At 41.8% G+C, this 12526-nt stretch overlaps 1 protein-coding gene across 1 annotated transcript in view; it reads left to right on the top strand.

Annotated features, from left to right (window-relative positions):
• The window catches only part of LOC140694902 (uncharacterized), a 1054641-nt gene that overhangs the window by 24192 nt on the left and 1017923 nt on the right, over window positions 1-12526 (top strand). The window contains exons 7-10 of the mRNA XM_072957918.1: window positions 16-173; window positions 452-572; window positions 5669-5778; window positions 7119-7242. Coding sequence (XP_072814019.1) covers window positions 7166-7242 — 77 coding nt within the window. The 5' untranslated portion in view covers window positions 16-173; window positions 452-572; window positions 5669-5778; window positions 7119-7165. The remainder of the gene's footprint in view (window positions 1-15; window positions 174-451; window positions 573-5668; window positions 5779-7118; window positions 7243-12526) is intronic.

Raw genomic sequence — 12526 nt, 5'->3', positions numbered from 1 at the left:
CCTGGGATTTGTCAGTTATGTTTTGTCAGTGCTGTAGGGTTCAAGAAATGCTTTCACCGTTTCTCTCCATCTGAGGCGGCAGCGTAATCTCTTACCAGCATCAGGAGCTCAGGGCCACGGGATGGTGGGGGCTGACTGCACTGCCGTCAAGACAGCTGAGCTAGTCACTGCAGGTGTGGTTCTTTTACATACTGCATTTCATGTTCTTTACTAGAATGTTTCAACAGGGAGTTAATTAACTGAGTTAATTAACATTTAATAAATATGATCTTTGTTGAAAAGACAGTTAAAGGCAGAATATAAGCTGTGAAGTCTTTAAAAACGGTTTCATTACTGAAATTTCATTTGGGGAGATACACGGTTTATCTTATATATGGCTCTCTTTTAAAGTAACAAAGAAACAAGACAGAAAAGGCAGAGGATGATTTCTGTTCTTCCTCTCGGCTTGCAGGTGCCCTCACCCCCAGTAGCATCAATCAAGACACCAGCACTGACACTGGCCGTGCTCAGAACTGCCTCAGCCCTGAAGACACTGCTGACAAATAGAAGGGGGCCACGCCCTGTTACAGCAGGTGCTCTCACTTTGTGGGTCCTTATGTAACTGCGTGGTGTTAATCAGGATCGCCCGTCCTACATTGTGTGATGCTGCTGCTTTGTCTCCTAGTTACTTGTTTCTCTAAGTATTCTTGTATTATTCTCCAACGCATAGTACTACACACCCAAAAATGCTTTTTTCAGATGAAAAAGAATGTGCATTTAAAATAATAACTCTGAAAAAGTGGGCAAAAAAGGCTATCCTTGTCCCGCTATTCAAAGATAATAATTAACACGTTAACGTATATTTTCATCAGTGTGGATCACCTCTGTCATAAAAAACCAGAGAGCACTCTGTGACTGTTTACTGTGTGGACACCTCCATTTTCCATTCGGCTTTTTATATGTTTTTCTACAATATTCTATCTCCTCTGGCATGATTTTTGATGACCAGTATAGCATTCTGTCTTGTGGAGGCATTGTCAATTTTACTTCGGACTTAAATAAACTTTTAAATTCCAAGTATACTTAACTGAAATACTGAAAAGAGAACTGTGGTGGTACAGGAAGGCCCTACCTCCCTTCCCCTTATTTCCGAAGAGTAAAAACTGTTGAAAATTTGATATATATATTTCATGACCTTTATGCCTATGACATACATATATACACACATATGAGAATTCCATGTATACGTGTGTGTATATATGCTTTATTTAAAAATGAGACCATACTATATGTTTTTCTGCAGCTCGCTTTAATCACTCAGGTGTATATCATAGACGTCCTCCCACTCCAGACTCACCAGGTCCTTTCAGATAGAGTGGAGGGGTCTCCTGATTTGCGGGTGTGGTCTCTTTCCCACGCACACCTTTGGTGAGAGAATGCTGTGGACAAGGCCCTGGACCACGGCGAAACGCTGGCTCCCTCATTGCTCGCAGCTCGTCGTGATTTACCGCATCATTGTCTTGATGGTGGACAGTTAAATTTTCTCCATTTTCCACTGTCAGAAAGGATATTTGACTGGCATCCTTCTTGTACAGATATTCCTGTGATCTTTTATGAGTATTCCCTTAGTTAAGGCTTCTGGAAATTTAGTCCCTGGATGTGACATTTACATTCATCACAGACTCCATTCAAGTAACTCTAGAAATTCCTTCCATAGGGGAATGAAAAGATGCACAATTACTTATGTAACCAATTCTCTATTGCTGGATATGATTTCACTTCAGTTTTTCTTCCCACCATTGTAAACAGTGCTGTGTAAATGCCCTGATGGGTACATCTTTTTGGACCTAATTTGTTTTTTCCTAAAGGAAACGATTCCTAGAAGTGGTGTTGAGTCATTGTGTACGTACGTTTTTCAGAGTTTACATATCCATTGACATGTCGTCCTCTGAAAATGTCGCTCATGGTTTCTTCTCCCACAGATGGACACTAGATAGAATATCTTTTAAAAATATTTGCCAATATGATGAGCAAAAGTGCTTTTTCATTGTTTTAGTTTGCATTTGATGACCAGTGAGGTATTGAGCATTTTTCACTCATTAGCCATTTGACTTTTTTAAAATGAATGATTCCTTTTATCCTTTGCACACATTTAAGTGGGGGAGCTTCTTGTTGGTTTGTGACAGCTCTTTGTATGTTATGAACATTAACTTCTTGTCTTCAACAACATGTATCACAGAGCTTTTTCTTGTCATTTCTTTCCTTTCATTTTGTTTAGGAGGATTTTAATTTTGGTAGTGTCTCAAAATATTCTTATGATAATAAATGTATTCCTTATGTGTTTTATCTTTGAAATTATTCTTAAAAATAATTTCTTATACTGGAATAAATCTCCTCTGTAGGTTTTTTTTAATCTCTAAGATGGAGATGATAATAGTACTTGTTAATGTAAGGGTAAGTTGAGTTAATAAGAGCAAAGTGTTGTATTTGCTGTTATTAGTACTTTTTTATATTTACATCACTGTCTGTAAATTATCTTGTGGTCCTTATGAGAGGAATAGTATTTATTCTTTCTAGGTGATTGTCTGATTGTCTCAGGACAATTACTGAAGTCATACTTTTCTCTTTGATTTGAAATCCCACCTTTACAAAATACTTGTGTACACTAGAGTCTCTTTTTGAGCTCATGGTTCCCTTCTGTCAATCTGCCTTTCTTACTCCAGCACCATAACTTACATATTGTAAAAATTTATTTAATAATTGGCAGTCTGAATTTTTTTCATTCTTTTCTTCCATCCCAAATTTTCTTGTCTAGTATTATGATTTTATTATTCCTGAAGAATTCCAAAATATTTTGTTCAAGTTAAAAAAAATCAGATTGGAGTTGTCATGGGAGTTTTCAGTAAGTTTTGAATTATTCTGATGAGAACTTACATCTTTACAAAACTGCTTTCCTCCATGCAATTTGTTGATGTCTCTACATCCTCACCTCTTACTTTACCCCTCAGTACAGCCCTGAAGTTTCTCCATTTAGAACATGGGCATTATTTTTTAACTTATTCCAGATTATTGTTTATGTTTTTGTCAATTTTGTAAGTGAAAATTTTTTGCTATTATATTTTTAAACGCTTAAAACTGAAATTTAGAAAGGAAGATTCGGTTTGTAAATACTCACTTTGTAATTTGTCATTTAAAATTGTAAGTATTAAGTAGTTGTTCCAGAATCCTTTCTTTTTTGTTTTTAAAAATTTGTGTCGAAGATTCTCAAAATGTTCATAGCTAAGTAGTATAGGTGGGGAGACAGATGGAGAGAGGTAGTGTGGCTCATGTACAAACTGTGAGCAGTTTCATGGCTGCCTTTAGGCTGGAGAAACCACAGAAGAGCCCAGGTTAGACAAGGAATGGCTTTGTATGCACTTGAAAGCCAGCTTTCCTGCCTGTATGGTGAAGCCTGGTGGGCGTGGCAGGTAGATGATCAAGGTCTGATCAAGGTCATTTGCTGCACAGAGCGCTGTGTCTGTGAGAAATGGTGACCATTGCCATGGCAAATGCTTGGTGCCAGGAACAATGCAGGGGAGCTGGGGAGCCTGTGTTAAGGATTTTCCAGTCCTGGGAGTGGGAAGATCAGACTCTGCATTCAGATCTGAGTTTGAATTAATCCTCTTTAGTTTACTGGACCTCTGACTTTTGTCAAGTTATGCATCCTGTTTGAACTCCTGCTTTGTTGTCTCTCAAAACAGAAGAATTACAGCCTGCTGCTAGAGTGTTTGATCAGGGTAAATGATTTGTGTCTATAAGATGCCACGTTCAGTCACAAGCTCAGTGAGCAATGAGCTGTCCCCTCTTCTCCTGCAAATCAGTGCTCGATAAGTCATCAGCAGAAAGCGAGTCCCTAATTTGTATGTGGTGCAAGGAAGAACAAAACTAACGTCTTGCCTTTCCCTGGCAGTATTCTTAGTTCTTTGCTTCATGTACCTCTTTCCTCCTTCACTCTCCCTTTTCACCTCCTCCACCAAGAGCCTGAGACTCTCTCAGAACACTAGATTCAAATTATTTAAATGGTGGCTCATTCCCATGAAATGACAGTGACTTAAAAAAACTGTACACATCCCAGAATTCATTGTATTTGATTTACACACACACACACGTGCACACACACACACACACACATCAGGCTACCTCCCATTTGCTGAGGGAGAAGGGCCACTTTTTCTGAGTTTTCATTTACTCAGCGTGAGAGCAGTCTCTTAAGCAGAATTTCACCTGGCTTCGTGCATGGTTTTTTAAATTGGATTTCTGCTTTTTGTCCATAAAAATATTCTCCTATTAGAAGACAGGAAGTGGAGACATAGATATTCTGCTGAGATATTGGTGTTATCATATTTGAGTTTTAATGGACATAAGGCGGCATAGAGTCATACATTATTATGGATGAGAATCCATGATGATGTAACTTAGACAAGAATCTGGGTCTCCTGCCATCGTGTCCACGCGGGTGAAGAGGCAACTGGGTGGGGGATGGCAGGGAACCTTCTTGCTTGAGTTCCAGGTTCTTGTTAGTTTTCATTGCTCAGCTGCCTTTAGTTTATGTCCATGAGGCCTCTCATGGGAAGGTCACTATGTCCTGAGAGACTGAGTTACTAATCAGCAGAAAGCTCTGGACCCACTCATATTTTCCAGAGTTTTTCTGCTGACCTGCTGACACTTTATATAAATGAGACCTAACAAACTACTGGATATAAAATCCTTATTGTTATCATTTGCCCTCGAGTTCCATAGGAATGGGGTGCTGTCTCAGGCTGTCTAAGGCTAGATCTGAACAAAGATAGGGTGATAGGCTCCGCTGCTGGACCCTCCCAAGTCGAATGGGATTTCCACCTTAGTTTTTAGAATCAGGCAGATGAGTTCAAATCTTGTCTTTACCAGTTATTAGCTTTGTGACCTTGGGGAAATAACTACTTTTTTGGTTCCAATTTTCTTTATCTGTAAATAAGTTCAGTATTTATTTTAGGGTTTTTGTTTTAGAATTGAATGTGCTAATTCCCTAATTTATTCCTAAAATACTGATCACATGGTTCTATGCTGGTGCCTTAGTAGTTGATTGCTAAGGGACTCAACAGTGAGAATGGGGGTGGAGTCCCCTGGATCATACAGCTTATATTCCAGGATATGCTTGTAAAAGACAAGATTGCAGTGGATTTTTAGTAAATGTCCATTCCTTTCCTAATCCCCATTGATTGTGTATATATCTTTATACTAATATATGAACAATTTTTTGCAGTTTAAATCTCTTTGTAGTATTTAAAGAATGTAGCTATAACAAAAATACGTGAAATAAAATGACTTGACTTTTATTTTCCTTTCAATAAGCAAAACAAAATAAAATAGAAAAGAAAAGAAAAAGTATTGAAGGAGTAGAAATAATTTTATTTCCGTGGAATCAACTCCCTATGTTAGGTTTTTCCATTGTGTTGTTCAACATCATATAAAATTGACAGGTTGTGACTTCAGTGTTGATAGCTAGGTGAGTATAGTTTCTTTTTGTGGTTGTCTTTGATGAATTATTTGCACTAGATCATAAATGATGTGCATGTTACATATTGGAAATGAGGAAACATTGGAGACATACTACCTCCAATGCAGTCATTTTGTTACTGAGTCCAAACTCGTTCTGCTCGCCACATGACAGGCCAATAAACCGGGAGATGAGGTGTTGGAGCAAGGAATAGTGACTTCACTTGCAATGCTGGCAGACCCAGAAGACGGCAGACTGATGTCCTGGAGAACTATCTTCCCCAAGTAAGTATTCAGTCTCCTTTTATACTAAAAAGGGGCGGGGTTGTGGTTGGTTGTTGCATACTTCTTGCTTTATGAATTGTTTGTCCTTTGAATCCGCTGTTCTTGCAGCTGTCCATGTGGATCAAATCATGGTACCCCTGTAAAACCTCCAAAAAAACAAAGGCTATTCTCTATTATGCAACTTGCCATCTCTACAGAAGTGCAGATGAGCTAACATTTTTAAAGATCAGGGCCAGGAGAATAGGCTTTCCTGCAGATTTCAGGCTAAAGGCAACTTTCTTTTTCAAATGGTGCAGAGCTACCAAGTCTGAGCCTAGGAAACAGGGCACAGGTTTAAACTCAAAGGAACAGATTTAACATAGGGTAAAAACTGTACATTTTATTACAATTCCGTTTCCAGCTTCATAGATAATATTAGTAAGAAATACGAGCAATTTTGTATTTTTGCTTCTTAATAACCGATAAGTGTACCAACTATATTTTGTGAGCAGGGATGCTGTGCAGGCATTAGGGTGACAGCAAACTCTTGTAGGGGGTGGCCGACCCTGCAACATCTCTGATGCCCCGTGAGTGTTGGTGAGGGTCCCCGTAGCCAGGGGCTCTCTTCAGGAACCAGCATATGGGCATTGACCTCTGGAGACCTCTTTTTCGGCTGCAGGAATTTTTTTCAGATATTGAGATTGAAAAATCACTCCAGCTGGGAATAATTAGGGAAAAAAACAAAAGGAAAAGGGTTTGGAGTAGAGTAGAAGAGTAGGACATAAGATCACGGAGCCTGAGTGCTTGGCAGCGGGGCCTCGGGAGAGAGGGGAGCAGAGGTGGGGAGGGGCCTGGCTCCAGAACCAGCTCCTGTAATTGCCCCCGCACGCAAGCCACATAGCTTTAAATTGGCCTGGGCCACCTCTCTGGGCTGGATATCACCCTGGGCAGAACCGTGGTATCTGTAAAGTAAAATGACTTCACAACTATTGCACAGAGCTGCAGGTGTAAGAGAGCCTAAGCCTGTCTCAGAGTGCAGGGGACAAGCGGAAAGGAATGGCAAAATTTCCACTGACAATTGAAATTTTGTTAAATAGCCTGCTACAGTTGTTTGCATCACTTGAATGAATGCAGGCATATTTCTGTGGGCATTTATAGGTTCACTGAACCCCACCAGCCCCTCTTGCCCCCATCGGAGATGGGCTTTCTCAAGCACAGTGCCCCTCCTGCTTGGGTGGAAAACGCTGCTGGTCCTTGCCTGGGGCCGGGCTGCTGCAGGGCACTGAATCCCCGAGGCACGGCCTGTGAGACACGACAGGAACATCTCTGCTCTTGACTGGGTGCCTCCGTTTCCCCTGCAGTGTAAAAATGCCGATGACTGAGTTAGAAGCATGCTTCCAAGCTGTCCATGTCCTTGGCATCCAGAAGCGGAGCCTGGAAGCTTTCGAATTTATCCAGAATGCGGTTTACATTCACCTTCAGCAGGTGAGTGTATGTCCTTACACAAGTGGAGGAATTACTGCAGTTTTCCTGGAACTTTCTCACTACAAGTCCATTTGATTTTTCTGTGCTAGGATTCAGTATGGCCTGCTAAAAACTCTGGAGTGAGATCTTGAAACCCTGATGAAGAGCATTATTTATTTCATTTCTCTATATGATACTCTTTTACTTTTAAAATTCAGAATTTTTGGTTGTTTCAAAAATTTTTGGGGGGGTTGGAGAATCATGTTTGCTCTTACCATCTTTGCAACCTGTTGCTTTGTGCCTCTCACCTGTCTTCTGTCACTTGTGAGGCGGTTCCATTTGTGACCCTGTCCGGGTTGTTCATGTTATAAAACATAAAGCCTGTAAAAGTACAGTCCCTTTTCCTCCGAAGACATTCCACAAATACTCCTTTAACCTGGGTGTGGTTTTAAGAAGACAGAATCTTTAGAACATGTCCTTGCAGGTTGCTAGTGCAAAATCCCAAAATCAATAGTCTAGCTCAACATCTAAAATCTTTCTAATTTACCTTGGAATTGTATGGATAATTGAAGCAGTTTGCTAAGAACTCAGACCAGGTTTAGAATACAGGCTGGTGTAGCTCAGCAGGTCCTCCCAAGCTGATGCCCTGCCAGAGGGCGGGGCCGAGGGGAGAGGGCGGGGCCGAGGGGAGAGGGCGGGTCCTGCCCTCCCTGAGGTGACAATTTCATGGCAAAGACTTTCACCTGGTGAAGAACTTGGAGTTTCTTCTAAGAAGAGTGGGTCTGAAAAGAGTCCAAAAAGCGCGGGAGTGACAAAGTCCCATTTGTCTCAAGTAGGGGAGAGTGGCTGTGGGGCCACGTAGGAGACTCATGTGTCCAGGTGGGCAGTGTTGGTGGCTTCCACTTGAGCGGTGGGACGGTCAGTGTTTAAAAGCGAACATATTGAAGGCATGTTTAGATGGTAAAAAGGAAAGGATGAAGGCTGTCTGTGAATGTAGGATGGAGTAAGGCCCAGGTTTCTGGGTGGATTTATGAGGTAAATGATGGTCCTTCTGTGCTCTGAGGAGGGAAAGCTGCAGAGGGAGTTCTGCGGAAATCTGATGAGTTCAGCTGTGGGTAAAGTGAAAGGTTGTTAGATGTGTGGTCTGGGAGCTCAGGTGAGAGCCAGTAGTGAGTAGGGGGAGGTGAGAGGGACTTTCAAATAATTTTGTATTGTGAACATACAAATAAGTATGAGTAATGACACATTTAACACCTCTATATTCTGGATTTAAAGCCCAGTAACATTTTGCTATACTGACTGCAGAGGTTCTTAATATTTTTTAATAGAAATAAGTAGAAACAAAATAGTGGAGTTAGTGAGCATCTTAGAGTAGATGTGTGTCCTTGTATGTATTTTTATACCTCATCTGTTTATAACCATAATCTACAAAAAGTTATCTTGCTTAGCATAAGAGTTAAACACAGGGACGTGACACACATTGTTGGGGGTTGAAGCTGATCTTCTCGGGCAAATTATGGACCCTCTCTTTGCCTTAGTTGCATCGTCTGTGACTGCCCCAGGGCCCCTCATCACAGCTGATTTCCTAGAGTAGATGTTGGGAGGGAGGCTGCTGAAGGGAGTAAGAGGTGGCAACTGCTAGGGATATTGAAGAGAGACAAAAACAGATTAAAGCCGATAAACTGAGTACAAATACCCTCTAAATAGAAGGAATCCCGCAGTGTTTTGAGCCGCTTATCATAAGGGAAAGAAAATCACGTGGATCCAAAGCTCTTGAGCATATGAATATTGTGGGTGGGAGGGTGTCATTATAAAAGTGTTGAGAAAAGGCCTCTTTGTTTTCCTTGACATTACCAGTAAGGATGGGGAGCAGAAGCGAAACCCTCTGCTTCACAGTTGAAGGTGCTGTTTTGTGTGAAACTGACCAAAGTTTGGAAACCAGTCATCAGCGATGCTGGCAAATGAAGAGGCTTCTGGATTGGGTGGGGCACTTGCTGTGACTTCCAGGTGACCTGCTGGCTGGGGACTGTGTGGCGGGCAGTAGTTTTGCAGGGTAGCCCGGGCATAATCCCTGGCTCTGATGCTGCTGGTCTGATTAACAGACCTGGGCGCACACTGTCCTAATGGGGCAGCTCGGGATGTGGCCCTGCCGTGCTGAGAGCGAGAAGAGGGCTCCCCTGAGGAGGTGTCCCTGCGGAGAGTGGAAATGTACTCCTGCAGGGGAGGAAGAGCCTCTGAGCAGCGGGCCGGATGCACAGGCAAGACCAGCATGAGCACTGATGTTTCCGGGAGCCGGAAGTCATACAGTGGCCCAAACGGCCTTGTTCCTGAGAGACTGGAGGGAATAGATGCTGAAAAGGCAGGCTAGGGTCAGACCCTGTGGTGGGTTATGAGTGACAGGAGAGGATTGTTCAGGCAGGCATGAGACAACCCTGTGGGCGTCCCAGCTGGGGCGTCACGCCGAAGGGAAGAGCAGAGTTATAGACTTTGCCACTTATTAGCTGTGTGACTTTAAGCAATATCACCCCACCTCTCTCTATATATATCTTCATCTGTAAAGTGACACAGTGACAAGGTCGTGTCATCAGAAGTATTAGCTTAGCTCTGATCCTCTTTGTCGACTCCTGTCAGTGCTTCCCTGCAAGGTTCTGCAATGGCTGCTTTTACTCTGAGACAGGAGGGCGTAGAGGGACACTGTAATACCCGAGGGCAGGAAGGGGTTGCTTTAAAAGCAGACATGTAACAGCCTGCAGCTGCAGACCTGCAGGCAGTTTGGTTGACGGTCCTTGAGAGGACTTTGGAGGCCTTAGCGTCGTCTTAAGTCTTGTTTCCCCTTGGGGACCGGATTTGCCTTTGGGGATTGATGTTGAAGATTTGAGCTTCTGCAAAGCTGTTTTCAGAGATGGGTATATACGTAAAATATCATATAAAATAAAATGATTTATTTAACGAGTGCGAATTTGTAGCTGTTAGGAACAGCTCTGTTGGCCTGGTCTCCACGGGGGACACCAAGGGTCAGCAGAGCGTGCAGGAGGGCAGGCAGCCTGCAGTGCTTCTGCGGGGTGTTCTCCCCAGCAGGGCGCTCTGCTGAGTTGAGTCTTCTACGAGTTTTGTTGCCAGAGGAGCAGACAGCAAATTAATGAGTTCTAGAGGGATTGTATAATGACAGGAAGAAATAGGAACCCGGAGATTTTCCGGACTAAAACACGCTTTGGTTCCTGATTCAGTGTGTTCCATTACAGAATTGATGAGTTGTGTCTATTCTGGAACGTCATTGAAATAAACGTTCAGCCTATATGTTAAGGGCTTTGTTTTATTTGGCTGGAGGACTCGAGCCGGGATGACAGCCTCTCAGATCACTCTGAGGGACTGCTCCCAAGAGGTAGGGGAGGAGCTAGGATATATAGAAGCTTACAACAAAGACCAGGTAATTGGAACAATAAAACATTGCTTGTTATCTAAAGAAAACCAGATATCTCAAGTTCAAGTATTTACTGCTTTTCTATGTATGGTGAGAAGCAAACATTTGGGTCATTGAATTCATTCCTTTGGCAATCCCCTGGCTATCTAGGGCCAGTATCCTGTCCTTTCTTACTCTGAGTCTGCTCAGAGGGCACCACTGTGAGTGGCAGAGAGGCCGGGCTGTAGGCATGTACTCGCTGGGGGTTGGCAGCAGCTGCTGATGACTCGGATTCAGCATTCTTTGTTTACTGTCATGGTTGCAGTATTTTCATGCACATTGTAGTATTTTCATTCACAGTGCTCCCACTTGGTCCTAAATTCGACCAATATTTTGAGAGAAATTTCATGACCAATTTTGTCCCACGGTGCTAGGATGGCTCATTCCTAGTTCAGGTGAAGAATCTTCTAAGTTGCCATTCAAGGTGTTAGTTTTTTTTGTCAGGCCCTGTTGATACTAAAAGTTCTCTGGATCACCTGTCTTACTAGTCTATTATGATACAGAAAGTGTTTACCCATCTTTGCTCATTCCCATACCTAGAATCACACTATTATATTTATTTTATTCAGGGTTATAAATTTTATCTGTTTCTTCAAGATGTTTAGCCATCATCCATCTTGTGGGCCTAGTTACACATTGGGAAATGTAACAGACAACAATTTTATAAAATAGACAGGATATAAGTAATACAGCTAGTAACGTTAATAAAGTCACGAGTAAGAATTTAATAGTCGAGAAGTTGTATTTTTGGGTTAAAATTTTGCTTGTGTTTCTGAGTTTGATCCTATGAGAAAGTTCATATTTATGGTCAGGGTCAGAGCAGGTATTAATTGGCCAGTTGAAATCTCCCACCTTGTAAGATCAACAGTGGCCTAAACAGAACTATAAATTCTTTTTAGAATAACGTTTCTGAGGGCTATCTAGTTAGAGCCTTGGAGTAGGGAAACCCACCAAGGTAACACAGAAGTACTAGACATAGGTAATTTATCATAAACTTAACAAGTGGAGTAGTTCATAATCAAAGGTTGGAGAAATTATCAAAGTAATTGGTATACAGTCCTGGTCCGGTGTCTTGGGTCAGCTGTCTAGCTCAGATGTCATCTTCTTCTCATCCTGGTCTGGTAGCTTTTTCTCCATTTGGGCATTGTTTTCAGGGGAGCAGCACTCGATAGGCCAGTGCAGTGCAGGGGATGTTTCAGATTGGAAATGAATCGGAGACTCCGTTTCCTTCAGCTTTGGTGTGTATGGTCTGGTAAAGAGTACCTGAAAAAGGGTCCTTCCATTCAGGTTGGAGACAGTTCTTTAAGTCATGCCTGTTGCAGTATGTATAACCCCTGGCTGCAGGTCATGGGGCATTGGAACTTTACCCAAGGATAGATTTCTGAGCTTCAGAAACAAACCTAGAGTATCTTTTTCATAATTCAATTAAACCGTACAGTAATGTGACATAACAGCAAGGAATGATCTGGGAAGTGTCTTAGTAAATGTGGACCTCAATTAACAAAACTAGAATTTAATATCCACTAAAATATAATTTATTTTCTCTCTTAAGTTACCCTCAGTTTTCTCAAATATAGCCAAATCAAGATTAAATTTTTACAACTTAAGTCTGATTATTTGATCATATAGGCTTTTTTAAATTGGCTGTGTTGGAAGTTTTAATACGGAGTCTCAGGGTAGAATGTTAAGGTTTGCTAAGGCCAAGAAAGCCACGTCAAGGCTTTTCATGGGTTTCTGCCTTACAGATTTAGGTAAATTCTTTTCTCTTTAAAATCCTTAAAATATCTTTATACTCCTATATCTGTTAGGAGATGATCTCCCTAATTTGTTTGATAGAGCCACTGG

The sequence above is a fragment of the Vicugna pacos genome, unplaced genomic scaffold (assembly GCF_048564905.1).
Source record: "Vicugna pacos unplaced genomic scaffold, VicPac4 scaffold_110, whole genome shotgun sequence".
NCBI classification, from domain to species: domain Eukaryota; kingdom Metazoa; phylum Chordata; class Mammalia; order Artiodactyla; family Camelidae; genus Vicugna; species Vicugna pacos.
The sequence above is the reverse complement of the archived record's forward strand: the minus strand, read 5'-3'. Positions and strand labels throughout refer to the sequence as shown.